The 22,904-nt window shown below is 44.9% G+C and overlaps 1 protein-coding gene across 1 annotated transcript in view; it reads left to right on the top strand.

Moving 5' to 3' along the window:
- The window catches only part of SHISA6 (shisa family member 6), a gene marked incomplete at both ends in the record, with an annotated part of 262,231 nt that overhangs the window by 235,182 nt on the left and 4,145 nt on the right, over positions 1 to 22,904 (top strand). Inside the window, one exon of the mRNA XM_082492128.1 lies at positions 18,121 to 18,273. Within this exon, the coding sequence (XP_082348254.1) occupies positions 18,121 to 18,273 (153 nt within the window). The remainder of the gene's footprint in view (positions 1 to 18,120; positions 18,274 to 22,904) is intronic.

Below are 22,904 nucleotides of genomic sequence, written 5' to 3'. Positions count from 1 at the left end.
CCTGATTAGCTCAGCCACATGAAAATGCCAATAATTCAGGGTCTGCCTCTTTCAGATGCCATTTCTTAAGCAGTAGCCTCAAAGCACCTGAGTTTTTCATAGGGAAAAAAGGGAAGGGAAGGGAAGGGAAGGGAAGGGAAGGGAAGGGAAGGGAAGGGAAGGGAAGGGAAGGGAAGGGAAGGGAAGGGAAGGGAAGGGAAGGGAAGGGAAGGGAAGGGAAGGGAAGGGAAGGGAAGGGAAAAGAGAAAGTATTTGACGTGAAATGGAAAGCTGTTCAGATGCAGAGGACAATAGTTCCTGTTCAGGTAGATGCAGATGTAATTGTCCTCAGTGAAGACACAATTTCACCCAGGAGTGAGGCTGTGAGAGTAAGTGACTGCACGGGAATACTCTGTTTTCAGGAGAGATAAACCTTTGTTGTTTCCCTTCTGGAACAAAAAATGTGTTCGAGCTATGTCTGCTACTGGTTTAAACGCTTGCATTGCACACACACACTCACACACACACACACACGTGTCTCCATCTCGGTGTAACCTTTTATCTGTCAGCTCCTGTAGTGTGTAAGCAGCATTAGTTGAGAAGAGGACAAACAGTTTGGGTGTTTGGATGTTTTCTGCGATTTGATTTGTAAATTAGCTTTGCTGTAACCAGGCTGGAAGTCCTTGCTGTCCTTAGCTGCCCTGCACGACTGCAGCCCTACACCCGCCGGAAAGCCAGAGGGACTAGCACAGGAACCACAGGCTACTGTACAAAACCTGTGGAAGGATGGGGACCTCCTGGGGAAATGTCTCTTCTAAGGCTTTCAGAAGTGGCTGTATAGAAATTCAGTCATGCTCAATGAATTTATCAGCTGCAAATGTCAAGGAGAGGTCATCAAAAAATACAACAGGCTCATTACTCACTACCTAGTTTGCAACTTGCAAAAATAGATTTAATAACTTATAAATAAGGTAATAAATGTTGGGTAAAATGACCGAGAAAATACGTGATGGACACCAAGTTGAACATGAGCTAGCAATGCGCCCTTGTGGCAAAGAAGGCCACCAGCAGCCTGGACTGCATTTGAGGAGTGTTGCCAGCAGTCAGTGGAGGTGATCCTTCCACTCTGCTCAGTACTGGTGAGAAACATCTGTAGTGCTGGGACCAGTGGTGGGCTCCCCAGTACGGCTGAGACACAGACAAACTAGAGTGGGTCCTGTGAAGGGCCAGGATGATGTTTAAGGGACTGGAGCATCTGTTGTAATGGGAGAGGCTGAGATCTGGCTCTTTTCAGCCAGGAGAAGAGAAGGCTCGGGGGCGAATCTCATCAATGTATGCGAATAACTGATGGGTAAGTAAAGAAGATGATAGAGGCAGGCTCTTCTCAGTGGTGCCCAGTGACAGGGCAAGAGGCAATGAGCACAAATTGTAATACAGAAAATTCCACTTAATCATAAGAAACTTTCTTACTGTGAGGGTGGTTGAACACTGGAAGAGGATTTACAGAGGGGATTTGGAGTCTCCATCCTTGGAAGTATTCAAAACTCGAATGAACATGGTCCTGGGCAACTCTCTGTAGCTGACCCTGCTGTGAGTGGGGGGGTTGGACTAGACAATCTCCAGAAGTGCTTCCAGCCTCAGTGATTCTGTGATTTATGAACTTGATAACAGAAAACCAGCCGTAAGAGAGAAACAGTTGTTCTCAGGACAGAGACATCCCTAATGTACACTGCACAAAACAGCTGCCTTTGCAAACAAAATTCGTAAAATTTCTGCATAGAGGAGACTGCTCCAAAGCTGTGTGTCTGGCAGTCCCAGCAGCCCCGTTGCTGGTTGTAATGGCTAAGCACCAGTCTAACGGGAATATTCAAAAACACGTTTCTGCTTGACAGTGTCATGAACCAAATCTGATCAAGTCTGTACATACCGGCCCAGACCTTAGCCCCACAGCTTTTAAGAAGCACAGAATATTTAGATTATCTACGAGAAGAATCAGGTTGATGGTTGACAAACCTCATGATCTAGAAATATCTACATGTGGAAAAGCTTTCTAGTAATGAATTGTTTTCTTAGTCCCACCAAGAAATACGAAAGCTCTAACAGGAGTTCAAGCCAGATGATTCAGTTAAGACCTAAAGTATATTGTAGGTTTTGGTAACGAAGACTAAAAATACTGTGGCTATTACTTTTAGTATCAGACTTAGCATCACATACAGTCTTTTAAAATCATATTACTGAAAAGGTCTGTTTGAACTCCAGAAACAGTTAAAACCTAATGCAGAAAACAGTGAGAAGAATTCTGTATCATTCTTGCTGGAAACTAGATGAAAAGTGTCCCATTTGACCCCATAGCTCTGCATATCCCCCTGGACAGCTATAGGGATTCCAGAAATATCAAGTTTTTTATTTGTCCCACCCATCCTGTGGTCCAGTTTTCATGTGAAAGTGAAATTAGACTATATGGAGGAACAGAAACTGAAGTCACAAAAGTCGTTACTGCAGGATTTTTGCTTGCTACAAATAACCGTAAGTGGAGCATCCAAAGGAAAATCCTAACTTAGGTGACCTGTAGACCACTTATTCAAGGGCACTTTAGGTGTCTAGGTGAACCTGGTCTCCTTTCAAGGTTTGCTCATCACATACTGGTAGCCAGGCTAAGATCCTTTCTGTATTTTCAGCCGTCTGTGTACATGAGACCTGTTTTCTAGATGGAGAAGTAAGGAAGCTAAGGTGTCCAGTCTATTGTCATCCAAATAAATAACCTCCGATTTTAATCCTGCCTGTATGCAGACATTCAGCATGCTGTGCGGGGAAATGATTTTCCAGTGAGATAAAGTAGGAGCCAACATGGACTTCTCAGAAACAAATCGTGTCAAGCTAATCTTATTTTTATTTGTCAGTGTGTTTTGTGGCCAGGGAGAAATCGCTTATATTAAGGATCATGACCTTAGCAAGATTTTCAGCTGTTTCTGGGAAAGCAACGTGAGACTAATTTGAGAAGCATGTTCTTAATGAACCTCTATAGGGTAGACGCCATAATAGCTGACTAACCATAAAAGGTAACCAAATAACAGCAGAAGGATGAACTGATGTGGTTCTGCGTTTAGTCTTTTTGTTACTGGTAGAAAAGGAATTTGCTTATTAAATTTGCAGATGATATGAAGCTTGGATGACCATAAGTCTATGAGAGGATGGGATTAGAATTTAAAATGTTCTTGACAAATTATAGAAATAGACTGAAAATAAATTGATTAAATTAAGACAAGTGCTACGCATTGGGCTGAAACAGGAATACTAAAAAGCCTTGTATATGTTGAAGAACAGTTAGAGAGCTGGCAGCAGTTCTTTGGAAAAGCAATAAGGAACCATAAAAGATCACAAAATTTACATGAACTAGGAAAAGAAAAATATCATGCAAGTTTGTGTGAAGAATAGATGACTGGGAAAAAGCCAAACACTCAACTCTCTACTGGTAAAGTCTCTTCTCAGAAACATGTCTCAGACTGTATTCCGCTCTTGAGGAGGATCTAGGTCAATCAGAGAGAGTATAGGATGCTAAAATGACAATAATCAAAGGCAAAGCAAGTTTTATAGGGAATCATAAAGGAAATGGCATTGTTTAGCTTGAAGAATAAAGTTAAGGGAACGCATAGTAACAGCTTTGTCATAAAGAGCTGTTGCAGAAATAAGAGGGATTTTCTCCACGTTCTTGGTAGACAGGAAAGAAGCATTTGGCCGAAAAAGCAGTAGGAAAGACCTAATGAAACAGATCTTCTGGGGAGAAAGTGAAATGTCCATGATACATTTGCAAGAATAGCAGGCTAGACATCACACTAGCCCACCCTGCACCAGGAGAGCATGAGATGCAAGAAGATTTCTTGAAATCTTTTTTCACCCTACACTACTACAGTTGCATAACAGGCTGTAAAGATCCAGACAGAGAGTTCATTCCTTACTGAAGGCTTGTCTGGAAACTAAAGATGTTAGAAGTTTATCAGCAGTCACTTATCTAATGGTTTTATTACAGTGAGAAAGAGAGAAAGTTGTTTTCCAACCCAAAGAGTAGTTACTAACCACAATGGTAGCAGTCGTTCTGCCATTGATCGTTTCTTCTTTGCAGCACAGTGCAATTAATACTGAATGCATCAGGTCTTACAGGATTCTCACTCCTCAGGGGAGGGAGAACTATAGTCCGTGTGTAGCTGTTTACCTCCTGCGTTTATGAGGCCGCTTATTTGATCTTTCCCTGTACTCACACAGGACATTGTTGTGGTGGTTGTGGTCACAGTGGGAGAGTCCTTTTTGTGTGTGGTCGGGGCTAGCATCCTGAAAACCTCCATGATGGATGGAGATGGAGCAGCGGGGAAGGGGCTATGAGGTTCCAGCAGTTCCCAGGAACACACCACCAGTACCGGTACACCAGCTGTGGTTTGTTCCTGTCTGGACATGCTTCTTACCTTTGCAGTTAACGTTAATTTGCAGGCTCAGCAGAAGGAGAGCCGTTTCCCATTATCGTGTTCTTCTTGCATCTGGAATTTTAAGTGAACTACATAACGGAGTCTTCTGCTTTCTTAAGCATTTTCTTCTCCTTTCTTTAATCATGCTGAGATTTCCTGTGAATACTGTGAGCTGTAATTATCATCTGCAGATCAGTGGGTATGCTAAGCTGTTTCTTAAAGGGATTTTTTTTTTTTCTGTGAATTTCAGATGACCAAGAACAAAATTATAATCACCTGATACTAAACAGTGCCACCCAGACACCTACACATGGTAAGAGAAAACAAAGAGCAAAATTACACATGTTGTAACTTTCCTCTGCCAGCCAGTAACATTTACTGGTATCAAAGTATGTTTAATGTTAATAGAAATGCTCCTATGGCAATGATGCATGAATGATGGTTTCCATTAACATTAAACATAGGACCATATTTTTACCTAGTGTGCACAATGAAATATGGCCCAGTCTTTTATAATTTTACCTATCAACCTTGTGTTTCCCCATGTCTGATTGCTCCTTTCTCCCTTCCATGTTAGCAAGGTGCTGTCAGATTTAACTGGTTAAAACAGTAAAGCTGATAACAAAAGCCCATCTTGTCAGCCAAGCCACTTGACTTATAGTGCTGCTTGTGCGTATTTCTAAGATAGGTTAGAAGGACGGTGACATGGGGCAAGGGCTCCTAAGCTGACATGGTTTTGGCATAACAATATGCCAAAACAGCTAAATCCAAGCTCTCCAGCCCATACTTGCATGGGTCTGGATGGGATGAACTACTGAAGCCCCTGATTCACTGCACAATATCTCTCTAGTTTCTGGTATGCAGGATGGATAAAGACCATTAAGAAATTCAGGACTTCCCCCTGCCCACTTCCATAAACAGAAGTGCATCTTTCTAAACCAGTTCCAGTGGTTACCCTCACACCCTGCCAAAACCCCTTTATTTTATTGTGGAAACATGACATTTCTCTGACCCTAGGAACTTATGAAACCCAGAGCACCTTTCATGTCCCTATGCCCACCACAGAGTGGATCACCGCTGGCCTAACCCCATAACCTCAGAAGTGACACCTCAGGAGATCTCTGGGGCAGCCTATCGCCACCATATAACCTGCCTGGTCATCCCTTTAAAGGGGAGAACATCCCTTCCAGCGTTCCCCCAAAGCTCCCTTGGGTTTGGTCTTTGTACCCAAACAGTTTCATAAGTGTTACTACCCCTTCTGACAGTGCTCTTGTTGAGCTCCGAAAATCCACATTTTTAATTTCTCTTACCTCTGCACATGGTTCAGCACGTTTATTGGCACCTCTCTATCCAGCCCTCTTGACCAAATAAGCTTGGGGATGGCCCATGTCATACTTTAGCCAGTTTCAAGACTTCAGACGCTATTCAAAGATACTCCTTTGTTTTCCCTTTTGTTTCCACCATCTCATCCCAGCCTGGAGATGTTTCTTCGCATCCTCCATGGCCAGAAACGCTCCCTCTCTCTGCTCAGCCCTGTCCCTCCAGCCCTTCAGCCTCCTCGGCCCTGGCTCCCTCCTCCTTTCGGTGTCCTTGGCCCCAGACTAGCAGTTGAGTGTGGGCAGCGTGTCCCTCCCTGCTTTGTAGCAATCTCAGACCACATAGTCGTCACCTGCCACTTCCTGGCTCCATCCAAATCCAGACCAGTCACTGCCACCCAAACCAGCGGCTCCCCCTGTCTCTGTGCAATCAGACCAACCTCTGAATGAACCCCCAGGTCCTCTCTGTTTTCTTCCCTCTTCTGCTGCTACCTTGTCTTGGTTTTGTCCTTGTTCCTCCTTGCGCCCTTTACCCTTTGAATGTGATATATTCCTCCAGCATTTTCAGCTGGAACATTCCTTCCACCGGGGAACCAGTAAGTGATGGGTAAATTCCATCTTAATATACACTTCTTGCAGTTCTGAATCTCTGTATTTGTTGCTCTTTTTGTTCTTGCATTTGTTTTTAATTCTGAAACTTCATCTTGATAACTATTCTGGAATTGATTTATTGCGAGTTATGTGTTCTTGTATAGAAATTTCCATGCTTCTTTGCTGCATAAAAGGGTGGGATAATAATTGCCCTTGCAAAGGTCACCTAAACCCTTTGGTGTTTCTCCTTCCTAGAGGGTGGGTCAGGCAGCTCCTCAGCCTGCAAGTTACTTTCTGTAAGACTACTCTATGAGGTTGTTTTTTTTCCGTCTCACAAAAACCCCAGGAGAAACAATGTCAACTTTAAGCCTGACAGTAAAACAGGAGTAGTTATTGAACCTGAATTGACAGCCTCAAATGCTCCCCAGACTACTTGTTTTGTTTATTTTTTTACTTTCCTGAGAGAAAGAAAAGAAGAAAAAGATGGAATAATAGGGTTCAAATCGTATTGTCTTCTCTCTGGTCTTACTACTTGTTCTTCAAATCTAGCACATGCTGGGTTCTGAGGTCTGCCCCAGCAGAGCCAGATGAGTCCCGTTTACCTGTGTCTGCCCAGAAGTTTTAATGTAGCTCCATCATCAGGTCCCTATTGCATTCATTAACTCAAAGTAACAATATGTGCTAAAACTTCCTTCTGACCCTGACAGATGCTTTTCTTTTTTATGTACTTGACAGACAAAAATCAAAGCAGATGATAGACTCATGATCTTGGATTAGAAACACTTTTTTTCTGCACTCATTTCTTGCGTTTACTGTATCTTAACTTTGGTTGTACAAAGTGACTTGAATGATCTGACTACAAATAACTGTATGATTCAGAGTTAGATTTTATTCCTAAATTATCCATATGGTCATGGGCACTTTTGTTCATGATACTCATGTGTGCTGTTGCTGGTGATCCACTGCTTTGTGAGTCTACAAAGATATTTGGACTTTTCAAATAAGGCATCAAAAGAGCTTGCAGTATTCATAATTACTGCTGAAATTCTGAGATAGTTCAGCAGCACCACAGGTTTAATTTAATTCCCTTCCTGGGTAGGTCATGGTGTACATTTTCTGTGCGATTATGCAATTTTGTAGGTGGACATGAGCTGTCTTTCTGAGGACCATGTTCATGAGCTCTGTCCCTTAGCCTGTCCCTAGCACCCACCATGCAGTGACAGCATCTGAAAAGAGCAGAAGAAAGCAAAGAAGCCAGTGTGAGGCTCAAGACATGCCCTGTGTTGCATGTGGCCCGAGTTCAATTCGCTCTTAACTGAAGTAAAACAGGCAGAGAAAGGTTCTCAGGCCACCAGCATAGAGCAAGCAGGCCAGCAGTTCTAAGTGACGTGCCACCAACCAAACAACACTTCAGCCTGAACGGACAGAAAACCCCTTCCACGCCTGGAGGGGCTCCTTACAGCCTCCCCAAGGACTGACTCACCCAGCAAGGATGCACTTGACCTTGTATATGTGAAGAGAAGGGTGAGTTGTGGAAAACTGGAATACCTGTCAGGATGAGAGCTCAGCTGCTCTGGGCTGGTGATCTCTCTTCCATCTCCTACCATCATAGGAACCGCTCAGGTTTCTTACGTTCTCCTATAATTTCCATTACAATGAGTCTCCGAACTCATACGACACTGGGACTGAGCAGCAGAGGCTTTCCACTGCCCAGCTCTGGCAGACAGGAGGCCCAGGGATCTGCAGGAGACCTCCTCATGGAGGAGGGATGAAAGCCGAGTTCCCTCTGCTCCCCTTTCCCGTGCCTGTGCTGGCTAGTCCTTCGCAAAAGTAGAGCAAATGTCACCAACCCATTTGTTCCCCCAAAGGTCTGGGGAATCTTACTGCAGGAGTGATCCAGATGTGCAGTGGGGCAGCTGTATCTCTCAGCCCCAACACAGGCTGAGAGAGTTGGGGTTGTTCAGCCTGGAGAAGAGAAGGCTCCAGGGAGACCTTAGAGCCCCTTCCAGTTTCTGGAAGGGCCTACAAGAAAGCTGGGGAGGGACTTTTTACAAGGGCATGTAGTGATAGGATGGGGGGGAATGGCTTCAAACTGGAAGAGGGGAGATTTAGAATAGATATCAGGAAGAAATGTTTCACTGTGAGGGCGGTGAGCCCCTGGCGCAGGTTGCCCTGAGAAGCTGTGGCTGCCCCATCCCTGGAGGTGCTCAAGGCCAGGTTGGACAGAGCTTGGAGCAACGTGAGCTGGGGGGAGGTGTCCCTGCCCAGGGTAGGGGGGTGGGACTGGATGATCTTGAAGGTCCCTTCCAACCTAAACTATTCTACGATTCTATGAAATTACAGGGGATAAGGACAACCTATGCTCACAAGGAGCCAGGAAAAAAAAAAAAGAAAAAGCAGATTTGACCTTAGCTCTGTGAGCTTCAGCTTCAGGTTCCCAGGGTTAAAACCCAACACAATCTGTTTAAACCTGGCTTGGGGGTTGCTGCTCTTGGCGCACACCTTCTTGATACAAAGGGAATGCCCATCGCAGTGGATTGTATGGCCATGAGGTCACTGGTGTGATTACACTGAACTCTTCCGATGCAGGAAGGAACAACTACTGATTAATGGTGGCATCACATATAATCTGTTCTGTCAGGCTGATATCATTTAATTAGCATAGCGCTGTTCGCAACACAGTTAACACAGAATGAGAAGAAAGTGTCCCTTCTCTCACTGCCTGGCTGGCACAGAGGATTCAGAGGAGAGAAACGTATGTCTGCCCTGTTTTTGGAAAACGTGATATGTTGAGGAAGAGAATTTCCAATAGAGAATTTCCAATGGAGATCAAGAGAAATGACCACAGGCAAGCGAGTCTGTCCAGCCGTGATCTGCAATACCAGGATGTATTTGCTGCTGTTGTCTGGGGCTCTGAATTATCCAGCGTGACTTTGAGTATCCCACATCTTAAAGAATTCTGTTGATTTTCTTCTGATGTCGGTCTATTCATGAACCTAATTCACTTCTAGGACACTGAATGTCCCATTATAGAGGTATCCATGGTCCTTTAGAAATTCTGAAATCAGTGATGGACTTCAGACCTCAATTCCATTGAAATCAGAAGTTTGATGTGGGTTTCCTTAGCTCCAGACTTTAGTTTCACATAAGCTGTGGATTTTAGCTGCAAATGAAAGAACTCTTCATCCATTTTTGGAAATTTAGTGATTTGGTACGTAAAAAGTGATTGTGAGTGCTGAAGTACTAATTCCTAAGCACAACTAAATTTTACATATGGGATGCAGGTAAATCTTTTGATACATTAGTTTATCTTCTTTATCTATTCAACCTTTATACAAAATAAGCACATAAAGTTATTTTCCTATAAAAACATTAAAATGTGGAAAAAAAAAAAGAAGCTTGGGGCACAAAACAGAACTGAGGCAGTGTAGCATTAACTACAATGGAAATATATGTTGACCGCCTGGGCTTAGCTTCTGTAAAGCTTATTACTTTATTTTTTACTGCTACTGAAATTTAATCTCATTATATTTAGTGCATATTTAATTATGCTAACCAAAAGAGTCTTGTACAAACATTTTTACATCTATATAAATAACAAGCACATTTCTAAATAATATAGTCAGTAGGAAGTTCATATCATAATTTTTATGTCAGTTCATTGCATTTGATAATCATCTCAAAAAGTATTTGGTAAACCACCATAAGCAACAAATGGCTTCGCTTCAAGTTTTTAATTTGGCCAAGTCTTTTCCCATATAGGACATCTGGGTTTGCTCTGATGGAGGCAAATTTCATTTTATAGCCTGTATTTTCCTAATACATTATTTTTGTATGTGCGTATATTTTTTATATTCTTTCCTTCCTTCCTTTGTTTCTCTTTCGTCTTCCATCCATTCACTTCTTGCTCGAGCCTTCTCTCTCCTTCCTTTCCCTTTCCTTTCCTTTCCTTTTTCCTTTCCTTTCCTTTCCTTTCCTTTCTTCCTTTCCTTTCCTTTCCTTTCCTTTCCTTTCCTTTCCTTCTTTCCTTTCCTTTCCTTTCCTTTCCTTTCCTTTCCTTTCCTTTCCTTTCCTTTCCTTCTTTCCTTTCCTTTCCTTTCCTTTCCTTTCCTTTCCTTTCCTTTCCTTTCCTTTCCTTTCCTTTCCTTTCCTTTCCTTTCCTTTCCTTTCCTTTCCTTTCCTTTCCTTTCCTTTCCTTTCCTTTCCTTTCCTTTCCTTTCCTTTCCTTTCCTTTCCTTTCCTTTCCTTTCCTTTCCTTTCCTTTCCTTTCCTTTCCTTTCCTTTCCTTTCCTTTCTTCCTTCTTTCTCTTTTCTTCATTTCAAATATCCAGGGCATCTTCCTTCCCACACAGTAATGGGGCTTTGGGGGATATATTGCTGAAATAATTCTTGCATCAATTTTCTAACATCAGACCAGAAGCTTCAATTTGGGACAATCCCAGAAGATATGAAAATGATTCCCTGTACTGTCACATCTCCTCAAGCAATTTGTTGAGAGTTTTGTGTCTATTGTGTTTAAGACACTGTTTACAAAATCGTAACAATTAAGGACTGTTTAAATTAGATTTATCCCCAGTAGAAATATGGGTGAGGAAATTAGAAGATAATCAGTTCTCTAGAATATAACCTACAGAACAAATAGACACATTATGTACACTGCTCTTTCGGCAAAGCAGCAGGGCTTTAATGAAAGTGGGAAGGGAGATGAACCAGGTCATCTGACAGGACCGGACAACATAGTGCCAGCTTTTTGATGCATACAACTTGACATTTGTGATGGGGACACCAGTTGATGATTCAGCTGCTTTGCTCACCAGTTTTGCAAAGCAAATTACACAGGTGGTTGTGTTGCACCACAGCTCCACTTACACAATTGCAAAGCAGATTGGAGCAAAGTCATTAGTGAATGAGGATTGCTATTTACCTGTCTTGACCTGAGAATTCTCTACCAATGTCCTACAGTGCAGAGCTGACCTCTGTGCAGGGGATGTATTGGTTTGTTGGGGCCACGTTTGGACTTGAGGGATGTGACTTCCCTCTCATGACATGTGTTGACCTTCCTTTAGTCAGTGATGTAGAGGGCAGAGAACAACCCGGAGGCTGAGAATGGATGAAGGACTTCAATGGCAACTTCCTTGAAAGCGCTCATCACTGAACGAACTGGTCTTTGCGTTTTAGACTAAATAAGTTGCATGTTTGGACAAAGAAATCACTCTTTTCATAGTCTTAGTATGGCAGGGCTAAAACAGCCTCCCAGCTCGAGGTGCAACCCATCTGCTGAGTATGGAGGCCTCAGCTTGCAGGTGAATATTATTTTGCCACCCACGATGGGGCCCACGCTGCACCCAGCAAGTGACTATCATAAATAAAACACCGAGGATCGTGGAGTAAAACTCAGCTGTGTAACTGTGTCCACCCTCACCTGTGGGAGGAACATGAGGAGCTTCTCTCTGTGACAGTACACTTGTTAAGAAAAGGGCCAACATGAGCTGAATAGCTCTGACACTGTCCTCAGGTTCCTCTTACAGAAGCAGAAGATCCCCAAACCATAACCAAAGGGAAGCAGTGTCTTTATTCCTAGTGAATATGAAACCAGTGAAAAAGACCAAAAGTTCTGGAGGCGAAATCACAGCATCATAGAAATCAGAGCATGTAAAACTGCTGAGACAAAGGGGTTTTGTTTTTACCGTTTTCATTGCTAGACGTGCTATCAGTGTGGAGCTCACTATGACTCCACCAGAAGGTTGTGGTGGTCCCTGGACCGCCTTCAGCCTGTCTGGGGGCTTGTGCCTCACCCTGGTCCCAAAGGGATGAAAGGAGCAGTCACGCATAGCCCACCCAGGATGGGTGATTTGTTTCTCTCAGCGGATAGAGCTAGTTTTGGCTCCCTCGCCTTGCTTGTCTGCTGTGAGGACCAAACATGCAGATGCATTTTCCTTTTTGAACCGGCTTCCCCTCCATGCAATGGCAAGCTTCGAGCGTGAGGCACTCGCGGAGGCGGAAGGAGTTAACAGGCTGACAGTTTCCAATTGCACAGTCTCAAACCCAGCAAGAACGAGTCCCAGTCCCAGCTCTGCACAGTTCTGCACGCTGGCTGCTCTCGTGCCAGAGCCGTGTGTTGTTTTCTGCATCCCGGTGACAAGGCGGCCGACTCAAGGAGAATTGAATATATCTTTTGCTGGGATTGCTAAGCGTAATTCTACTTTCTGTAGTTTTTCCTTTGATTTTAATTGGCAGCATTATTCCTCTCACCCTGTGTTGTAGTCTGTGACTATGCCATGTTCAGTTAAGCACTTTGTGTACTCCAAAGCATTTTCGTGTTAATAGCCCCTGGGTGATACGATTCAGGTATATTATTATGCTGTGTGTATATATTGTAGCATTTAAGGCCATCATCTTGCAATGTGCTGGTGTACCTCATCCTCTTTGCATCTTACCCCTTCAGACTGCGGCTCAGTTCTCAGCCATGAGCCCTGAAAGATGTAATCCTAGCACCATCCTGATACGCAGAGATTTTTTACCACTCACTGATTTTAAAATCCCATATCTCCAGCTCATATAAATGAGGGCAGCTATTCACTGGAGGGCTGCTGATTTACACCATGGAGGATCTGACCTGGAAATGTATAAACCTCTTTGAGATTCTTCACGAGAGATGCAGAAGACTATTAATAACAGTGTTTGTAACATCAAAAAAGAAGTGTAAAAACACAGATAGTTCCCCCCGCAAGGACTGAAGATATGTGTTATAAATTTTAATTCGAGTCTGTGAACATCAGTTCTTTGCCTGCTATGACAGTATGTCACCTCCAGGATGGCTCAGGAGGTGCTAAGTCTTGGCACAGAAGGCCACCAAACACCATCAGCTACTACCAGATTTTCCTGAGGAATGCGGTCCTCTGTAAGAGCTTGCGTCGGAATCGGAGAAGTCTTTGTGTCTGATCCTTCAATCGGCTGAGCAGAAGGCAGTGCTGGGGGAGCAGTGTGTGCTTTGACAGAGGACTGAAGCTATGCTGAGCTGAAGCTGAGCAGCAGAAGGCTTGGTTGTGTCAGCTTCTCCTAGGTGACATTGTTTGCTTTCTCTGGGTGAATGTTTTAAAAGGCATCTGTTGAAATGTCTTGCAAAATTCACACAACATATGTGCAGACTCATATGCAAATATGGAGCACATCCCTTTTGCCACTTGAGCTTTGTTTAAAACTTCGCCATAAATTCTTTTTTTTTTTTTGTTGGTCTTGGGTATCATCCGCTCCTGTCCTTGTACATGAAAGGTTCTCGCCTTATGTAAACACACTTTGAACAGAAGCAGGGCAGAGCAAGACGCTTCAAGAAGGCTTCAGGTCTAATTTCCACAACACAAGTCTCCAGCTTTAGAAATCCTGAAACTGCTTCTGAGCCCCGTGCTTGCAGAAAGTTTGCAAAGGCCCGACGGGGAATGAGGCTCTCCCTCAACTTCAAGTGACTGTCATTTCCTTCACAGATTACAAAGCAGTCCAGCGCATGCAGAAAGCAGAGGAGGGAAGCCACATCTGCCCAGAGGCCAGCTGTACCTGCAGTCCCCCATGCACAGAGGGAGCTGCAGCCCCCTAACATCCGTGTGTGTGTGTGGTGGCCAGATAGTCTTCTCAGGACACAGGATGTGGCAGGAAACATGTTCCTCTGGCAGTCCACCAGTGCTCCTGGTTCCTCAGGCGCAGAGCTCTCTACCAGTCTGCTCCAGGGCAGCACCTTCACAAGTTCTTATTCAAGAGCCTGGTCTGAACGGAGCAGGGAAACCATTCCGAGCCTGGCCCATGAGTCCACTGGTTCTCATGGAAATACAGCAGTGTTCGGAGTGGCCCAACAATTCTGGCTCATGAAGCAGAAGAAATGCACGGTTCCTGCTCGGTAGGTGGCCAAGAAGAGAGATTAGAGCTGCAAAGGAAGAGTCTTTCTCCACAGGGATGCCTGCTCCCTTCCTGAGCTTCTCGTGCCAACGTTGTGCAGCCCAGTGAGTTCCTGGCAGTGCCGCGCCGTGCTACCAGCCCTGCCAGCGGCCGGAGCAACGCGGCGCTCTGGTCTGTGAAACCACCGGTGCTCAGCAGATGAGGAAATGCTGCAGAGTTGAGCCCTCTCCTGCTGAATTCATCAAAGAGACACAGGCAGAATTTTAAGATGTTGCATTGGCTGTAAAAAGGTGTGGTTGCTTCGAGTCTGTAGCAAAGAGAATTTAGAAACCAAGATAAATGGCAGTGCTGGATGATGTTCCCATCTCTGTTGTACGCGCTATGCACTGGGGGAGCTTCATTTCCTCCATATTCCTCTGCAAATTTGCAGCTTTGCAAATTGTGCCCAAAATGCGTGATGTATCAGAGAGGCATAAAATGGCATGTGGCTGCAGGATGCTTGTGAGGAAAATGTGGACTAATACTGACTTTCAAAGATAATGCCAGTAACTGTGGGACGTCGTCCATTTTCCATTGCCCAGAATGTAGACCTGGACTGGAATGAGTGTGAATGTTGGGGAGCAGAGCAGTGTACAATCTCGGCTGCCTTGCAGGGAACAGGGAGACACTTTTATTTACATCCTGATAATTAATTATCCTGCATCTTCCACAGAAGCCAACAAACACCACAACGAAAAAGGAGAGAGACCAGAGAAAAGCATGACTCAAATACATTGCAGGAGTGAAGAACTACTAAGAAACTTCTTCTGAACTGGTCCCAGAATATAAATTGTACAAGACAATTCTCCTTACTAGAGTCTCCCAGTTCTCTGATCTTGCCCTCAAACTACATTATGCAAAAGACACCTGAAATTATCTTTGGTCATTTCAGTTTATCCCTTATTTTGCTGAATGATGGGCAGTGGATTTCAAGGTGACTTCTCATTTGCCAAAATCATTACAGTCTGTTCCTGACTGACTGGATGGAAAAAGCAGTAAGAAGACGTAGTGATTCTGCACAAGCACATCAGATAAATGTGTGGCACTTAATTTCACACACCTCATGCAAGCAGTCAATTAATGCTCCTGCTTTGGCACTGAACACAAATTCCATACATATGACTGGGCTTATTTCAGCATGTCCAGACCTCCATGCAAAATGGAGATTAGACACAGGTTCTGGCTGAGAAATTTGCAAAGAGATGTTACCCCGGGGTCCTTGCCACACAAGCACAAATAGGAGCGGGGACATAGTTTGAATGCTGATATAGTCTCTGTTTACTGGATAATATCTAATCAATTGTTTCCAGCTCCCTGATGAATATGATGCACTTCCTAATCCTGCAGTCAGTCTCTTAGACATGGATTGAAGTCATCATCAAGAAAATAATGAGACATACATAAGCAATAGGAAAGAAGAGTTTATTAACCAAGAGGGTTATTGCATTGTTAAGAGGAAATTTTCACCATTGCTAAACTCTGTAAGAAAGTGCCTTGTAATTTCTCAGAACTGGGAACCAAACGATGCTCTGGCAGAGAGCTGGGCTGTTCCTCTTCTGCGGGGTGGCTGACATTGGCTGTCTCTTGCTGAGCCCAGAGGACAGCATGCAGGTGCTTGCTGCAACGTGCCAAGCCCCTGTTCCTGCCAGCGCGGTTTACTTCCCCTCACCTTGCTGTGCCGGCAGCGGTGGGGGATCGCACAAGATGGGGTATGCCATGCTGGCGCCAAAGTGGTGCTCAAGGAGAGGGGAAGCTGTTCCTCCGCTTGAGGTCATACCCTGGACGTAGCTGGGAAGGAGTGCACTGCTGTGATTCGCTCTGTGGGAAAGCTTGACTGGGAGGAAGCCCATGGAGCAGCAGAGCACATGGAATCAGTGGCGACAGGGGCAGGGAGGAGTCAGTGTTGGGTTTCTTGGCATGGTGGTTGCAATTCAAATGTCTAAACACGGGTGGCATCCAGTCTCTGACAGGTGCCACATCACTTCTTCCAGCCCTTTGTGAGTGTCTCAGATACCCCTGACATACTCCAGATGGATCAGGTGCCTCTGAGTTGAGCACTGGGCACACAGCTCTGCTGAGAGACACAGAGGAGTGCTCTGACCAGGCTGGCTTTGGGAAATATTGAGCAGCTTTGTGCCAGAAGACAAGACTCTCTCAGCCTGTCTTTGACCAAGAAGCATGTGTACAATGTGAGGGGTAAGTGCCAGAAGGTCTAAAATATCTAGGGAAAGTCACAGTGGGAGGAAAGCTGTGGAGGCAGCTCTGCATCCCCACGCGCAGACATGCATGGGAACTGCTGGGTCCATTTCTAGGCCACAGAGAGCACCAGGGATGTAGTGAAATGTGAGCACTCAGAGAGGAGGATGATGTTCCGCTGTTTAACTCAAACAGGAGTCCCCACACAGAAGAAAGGCAGCAGGGGAGGAGATGGCCTGACTCCTGCAATTTATTTTTTTTTTTTTTTTTTTTAGGAAACAGTTTAATTTGTGACTCTAGAAAAGTATCTCCTGAAATATCAGCACTCTACTTGGGTAGATTTTATTTACATTTTTTGTGGGAGACGAGAGAATTTAGCAAATGCTTGTACAACAACACATTTGTCGAGGTGAAATTCTCCTGCCTCTCCGTAACTTTTGGGCAGAAGCCGTGCTATAATCTCAACCAGTCCATGGTCCAGTGGAGGTAAGAGGGTCTTGTGGCATGTGAGTGCATACTGCGCACATGTTGCATTGCTCTTCATGAGCACACTTTAGTGGGGGTGCACAACAGGAATGTGTGAACCCAAGACTTGGCCATTCTGCTGCTCCTCAGCTGTATCAGAGAGCTTAGCCCTCTGATTTCGTTTCCAGGCCATACTCGAAGTGGCTACCTCCTTGGCCTTTTGACTCAGTTAATGCAATCCCATCACTGCCGCAAGCTCCCACAGAGCCCACTGTAGTCTGTTCTAGCTTTGTTTGTAATAATTGAAGCTCCTGTTATTTTAAATACTCTTATCTCTGTCTATTTTAATATCTGAACACCTGGGAGTTACAAACACAATTCAACAGGTCCTTGTCCTTTGGCTGAGCTGATGAAAGATGGTTTTCCGTCCAGCTTGCAGCAAAGGACCATGATTTCAACACCAGACAAACTCTGCAGATTGTCTGTACTTGACTTTTAACATCCAGGCTCGGCACTAATCTTTATTGACAGTGTGCTCAGCATCAGCATCCCGACAGCGGGCGTAAACAAGCAAAGGGCATTCTCCACCCCTCAGGGTTGGCACCTCCTTTCCTGCTTCAGGAACCTCTCCAAACCTTGCCTTGTCTTCTGTCTGCACCCAAACGTGCACCCCACAGCTCCACGTCCCACTACCCGTGTGCAAGGGAAGTCTCTAGAGCCCACCAGGACCCCTGTGGGGCCATGGAATGGCTTTGCCCAGGAGCCTCCAGGTTCAGGTGGGGAAAGCACAGCTTGCTGGGGTAAAGGTAGGTGATGCTGCCTGAACTCACACAGGCTGCAGTGGGGTCAGTCCACAGCACCCTGACACAGCCCGCCACGGTAAGTGGGACATCTCACAGTCCACCAGATCCTCTCTCTCTCCCCCTGTGAGGAGGGCTGGTTGGTCCACGTGCTTTCGTGGCAGCAGTTTGCTTCTCTCCATAATTACTGTGGACAAGGAAACAACGCCACAGGATCCATTTTTCACCGGTCTGCCGGTGCCAGTTTGAATTACGTCCAACGGCCTGTCACTGAGGCTGGCTCAGATACAGCTCTTCTCCCTGATGGAGTTTGTGGGAATGGCTTGCCTCTCTCAACTTGTTTTGGTGCACACTGTGGACATGCCTTTCTCTGTTGTTTTTTTCTTCCAGACAAGCCGCGAATGAACAACATCCTAACTTCTGCCACCGAACCCTATGATCTGTCCTTCTCCCGGTCCTTCCAGAACCTCTCTCATCTCCCACCATCCTATGAGTCTGCCGTCAAGACAAACCCAAGTAAATATTCTTCTCTGAAGAGACTAAGTAGGTGTCAACTCATTTCATTTCTTTTGTATCTCATTGGCTCGTAAGCCACAGTGGGCACAATGTTGAGGCAATAATCTCTCTGTCATTGTACTGCCCAAGTTGGCATCTCCGGTAATGATTCTTTTGGCTGTCACTTCCCATCAAGGAAGAGCACAGAGAAAGAGTCACTTCATTACTGTGAGAGCACATGTGATTATTTGCTTACTGACCTCCTTGCTGTGCTGCCTCCCACTACTCTGCCTTGTATCTGCTGCTGCTGGAGTCACCTGAGAATCCTTTTTATTTCTGCCGGAGGCAAGATGAGCCAAACTGGCTGCCCCAGATCAGCTGAGCTCACCTTGATGGAACCAGATGACAAACTCAGGCTAACAGAAAGCTGCTGAAATGGTTGGGAGCATCTGTTTCAGGAGGAGCGCATCTGCCTGCCTTGAGCAGTGCTGCGATCTGCCATGTTTTCATGGTGTATGTGTCCAGTCCTGGTCCTGACCTGTGCCTGACACTGATCCACGGTGCATCTCTGATATTTCAGCATGTTGCTCACTGCCCTGCTCACACTAGTTAATATCTGTTCTTTCTTGCTGTTTTATGTATTGCGTTGTTCTGCCAACTTTCCTGTAATGCTCCAGCCCATCACCTTTACTGATGGCAAACTCTTCAGTTTTGGTGAGATTATGAAATAAGTGATATTTGTGTGGGCAAATGCTCTCTCCAGATTCAGACACTGGGTTTATAGTATGTTTCCATGAACATTTTCTGGATGCAGCCATGTATTCACACTGCCTAATTTAGAGAAATAACTTAGGTTACTTGCAATAGCTTCATTGAAGGTAGGTGAGGATAAGGAGCAGATCCTACTTCCTTAGTCTGTATAAAATCTACATTCCCAATTTAGTCAGCTAAGTGAGACACAGCAAATTAAGTGGCAGGGAAGCCTTTGAACTGTCCGTAACAAATCTCTGCGTAGAAGATTTTCCAGAAGAGAAAATTGAATGGAAATATAGCACATAAAAACCTCAGCCCACTCCTTGGTGCTTCAATGTGGGACTTATGTACATATTTAACATTAAGGCAAATACATTTGATGTGCTTGAAAGCAAGCACGTGCTTAACCGTGTTGGAGAACAGAGATGAGGTGTTTCGTGATAGGAGCCTGCCATCTTCCCTGTTCAGTGTGCCATCCACACAACTCTACTTCTGCCATGAGATTTGTTCCCTGGTCACATGTGAATCTCACACTCCCAGCTGCATCCCAGTGATGAACTGTCCATGTTCTTGAGCGGCTTTGATAATACTATCTGATATTGGAAAACCCTTGAAATCACGGCATTGTAATATTTTTACAATATTTTTATTTTAAAATGTCCCCATTTTTAGGTGATGATTTGTTTTCATTTCTTAACTGAAATGAAAATTTCTCAGCACAAAAATTATACCCCCTGGATAGGCCCAAAACCTACAATTTCATTTGTAATTGATTTACAGTGCCTGGGATTACCTGGGTTACATGCTTCCTATTCAGAGCCTGGGAGATCTCTGTCCTGGCATCGTTGAGAGCAGGTTAGAGAAGTGCTCACCAGGAACAGCAGCAATGGATGCTCCTGTCGCAATGCAGGGGATGGTCAAGACTTCTTCCAGCCTGTGGTTCATTTATTGCTTTACATATTGTGCATAGGTGCTCAGTGAAATCTCGTTAAGCTCTATGTTAAAGTTATTGATGTATCTCACTGGAACATTAAAAAAAAACACAAACGAAAGCTGACTGAAACTCCCACCGCTTCCCCAGCCAACATCTGGAAAAGTATGTCAGATTTGAACGCTATCCTCTACCTACTCCTACAATGCTTATCTGATTCACACCGAGTATAAATTCACTCACACCAAGCAATGCCATCTGCGCACTGAGCAATATCTTACTAAGAGGTGTCTCAGTGGCCTGACCCATTGGGCGCAGAAAGTTTTGCTCAGCAGCTGAAGAAAGGACATGTTCCTACCTGTCCAACCTCCGTAGATCACAGTAGAAGGGAATAAGTATTGTCCTCTAGCACTGTATTTCCTAGATATTTGCCTAAAATGACAAAAATAGGCTTATGCTAACATGCCCAGCACAAATGTCCTCAAGAATGTGCTGAGCATAGTCAGTCTCACTCCCTTCAGCTTTTCCTGACCCTCTGGACAGTTGGTGTCCCTGTGGACATCCAGAGGATATCTGACAGTCAACCTGAATCGAAGAACATGAGAGTTAGTCTTTGGCCATTGGCTAGAGTGAGGTTCATACACCCCCTTAACTTTTCAGCATCATCAACCCTAGGAAGGAATTCCTGCACACTGCAATGGGAATATCAGCTATTTATCCATCAATGGCAGGTCTAGACACACTTCAGTCACCTTTTCAAGGCACCAAACCATCCTCTTGCAAAGCACCTGACAAATGCCAAACCAACTGCCTCACACTACATGTTTGAGTAACTAAATAAGTGGTTTCAGCTCTAAAAGCACTAAGCAGTCCGTGCTCCCACTGGGCTTGCATATACTCAGCACTTCTCGAATCACTGAATCACTTTCTTATAGCTGATCTTCTCCAGCGCCAAAGGAAAATAGGCACCCAGCTCCTAGACATTCCCTTGTAAAACACCATTTGTCTGGGTTTCTTCAGGCTTGCCAGACAGATAAAGGTCACTTATTTTCCCAGTTAGCAGAGACAAATAGTGAAAGACATTTAAATTGAATAATCAAGGCACATCCAGGAAGAAAGAGTATTTAGTATCTCCATGCCGGTGATGAGGAGACAGAGCTCAGCAAGGGTATGGTCGGATCCACCTCACCCTACTTTAGCCATCCAGCAATCAGGCCTCTTGTGTCTTCGTTTGATGCAGACATCTCTATAACCAGTGAAGAAGGTCAGTCATCTCCACATTATGGGAAACCCTCTGAAGGTCCCAGTCTCTCATTGACACCGGAGTTGCTCTGGCAAGCTACCTAGCTCTTTGCTGGATAACGAGCCTAATTTTTGATGCTTAGAGCTTAAAGAAGCACATCCTGCTTTAGGAGACTCATCTGAGTGATTCATGCAACAATGAAGAGATGAGCTATACCTGCTGCCTGCCCCTGTGCGTCCCTGGGGAATGCTCCCAGCTTGTGGAGGGGAGCTCCTCGCTGCTGGATTTGCAGGGCAACTCCCTTCTGCTGGCATTTAACTGGGAAAGCAGCACCATGGCTGCTTCTCCTTCCAGAGCACGGGCTTGCAGATGTCCAGGCGCAGTAAGAAACAGGCTGTTGGCTGCACTGAAGCGAACCAGAACCAGGTCCCATACAAGCAGTGAGCTTTCTGCTTCCATGGCTGTTTACCTCCCCCGCTCTTACTCCAGGGCACAGAGAGCAGGAAACCCATGAGGGGTTGCTGTCTGTGAAGCCAGGCAGGAGGATCTCCGAGGAGCAGGGAACCATCTCCGTGGGAAGCCCTATGCCCTCTTTGCCCCGGCAGCCCCGTCAGGCTGGGGTGTGGGACGAGCAGCAGTGGGTGGGTGTGGGATCACACGGCTGAGCAAGAGCAGCCGTATTAATTCTGTCCTGCCCAGCGCTCCAGGGAATCGCCGTTTCCACCTAAGTCAGAAAGGTCAGTCAGGAAGGAAGCTCGTATCTTCAGGCATATTAAACCGCTTGGTATTGGCTAAAGACTCATCACAAATGACTAGGCAGCTTAAAAATGTTAAAGCAAATTAAAACAGGAGAGACAAGCCCAAAGAGGAAATACACTGGAACCGCAGAGAAAGAAAAGCGAAGAAATTACTATGATGGCATTACATACATACACATATGCACATATTTTAACCATGTTAACATACAACTACGGGAAGAAAACATATCCTTGGCTTTTCCACACTCCCTTCCCAGAACACCACAAATGTACTTCGTTTCTCTAATTACAGCGTCAGAGGAGCTGTGCTCTGCCTTTCTGTGATGGCGTATTAGACATGTTGAGGTGAGATGTGTCAGTAAGAGCATTTATTTGGGGCTTTCCCTCCGAATGGGAAAAATGGGAAAAAATGCTGCCTGAGGGCAAAGCAGCTGATCCTAAACCCAAATGAGATGAAGCACTCAAACACTCCTGAAGTTTGGTGAGACCAGCCCTGGTCAATGTTTCAGAAACTGCCAAAGGAGGAAAGAAGGGAGGGGGGGGGGGAACCCCAAAGAAATAAAACATTGAAAAAACCTGCAGAAATAGTGCAGAAAATGTGATACCCAGTAATTCTACTTCCACATATTTGAAAAAGATTAGTGAAACTCCAGAAGTCTGAGACTAGCTTAAAAGAAGATAAATTTCTGTCAATCAATAGAGCAGTGATTTCTTTCTGTCTGCTCATCGGTTATGGCATTTTGGAATCCACTTTGGAGACATTTTTGAATTTTTAAGCATGTCCATGAGGGAGAAACCTATTTGATTGTAGTTTTATTTCAGCTAAAATTACAAATGTCAGCTTTCATATGAGCGTCAACGGGAAGATAAGGGGTAGCGGTACCAGAGCCTCACTGTCCCAGTGAACTTGCCTCTGCAATGACGATGAGATGAGTCAGACTGGGTGGTTTCAGGTCCTGGAGACATTTTGTTTTTAGCAAACTGCAACCAGATG

This window comes from Vanellus vanellus (genome assembly GCF_965231255.1).
Source record: "Vanellus vanellus genome assembly, chromosome: 17".
Classification (NCBI taxonomy): Eukaryota; Metazoa; Chordata; class Aves; order Charadriiformes; family Charadriidae; genus Vanellus; species Vanellus vanellus.
This window is presented reverse-complemented; position numbering and strand designations above follow the sequence as displayed.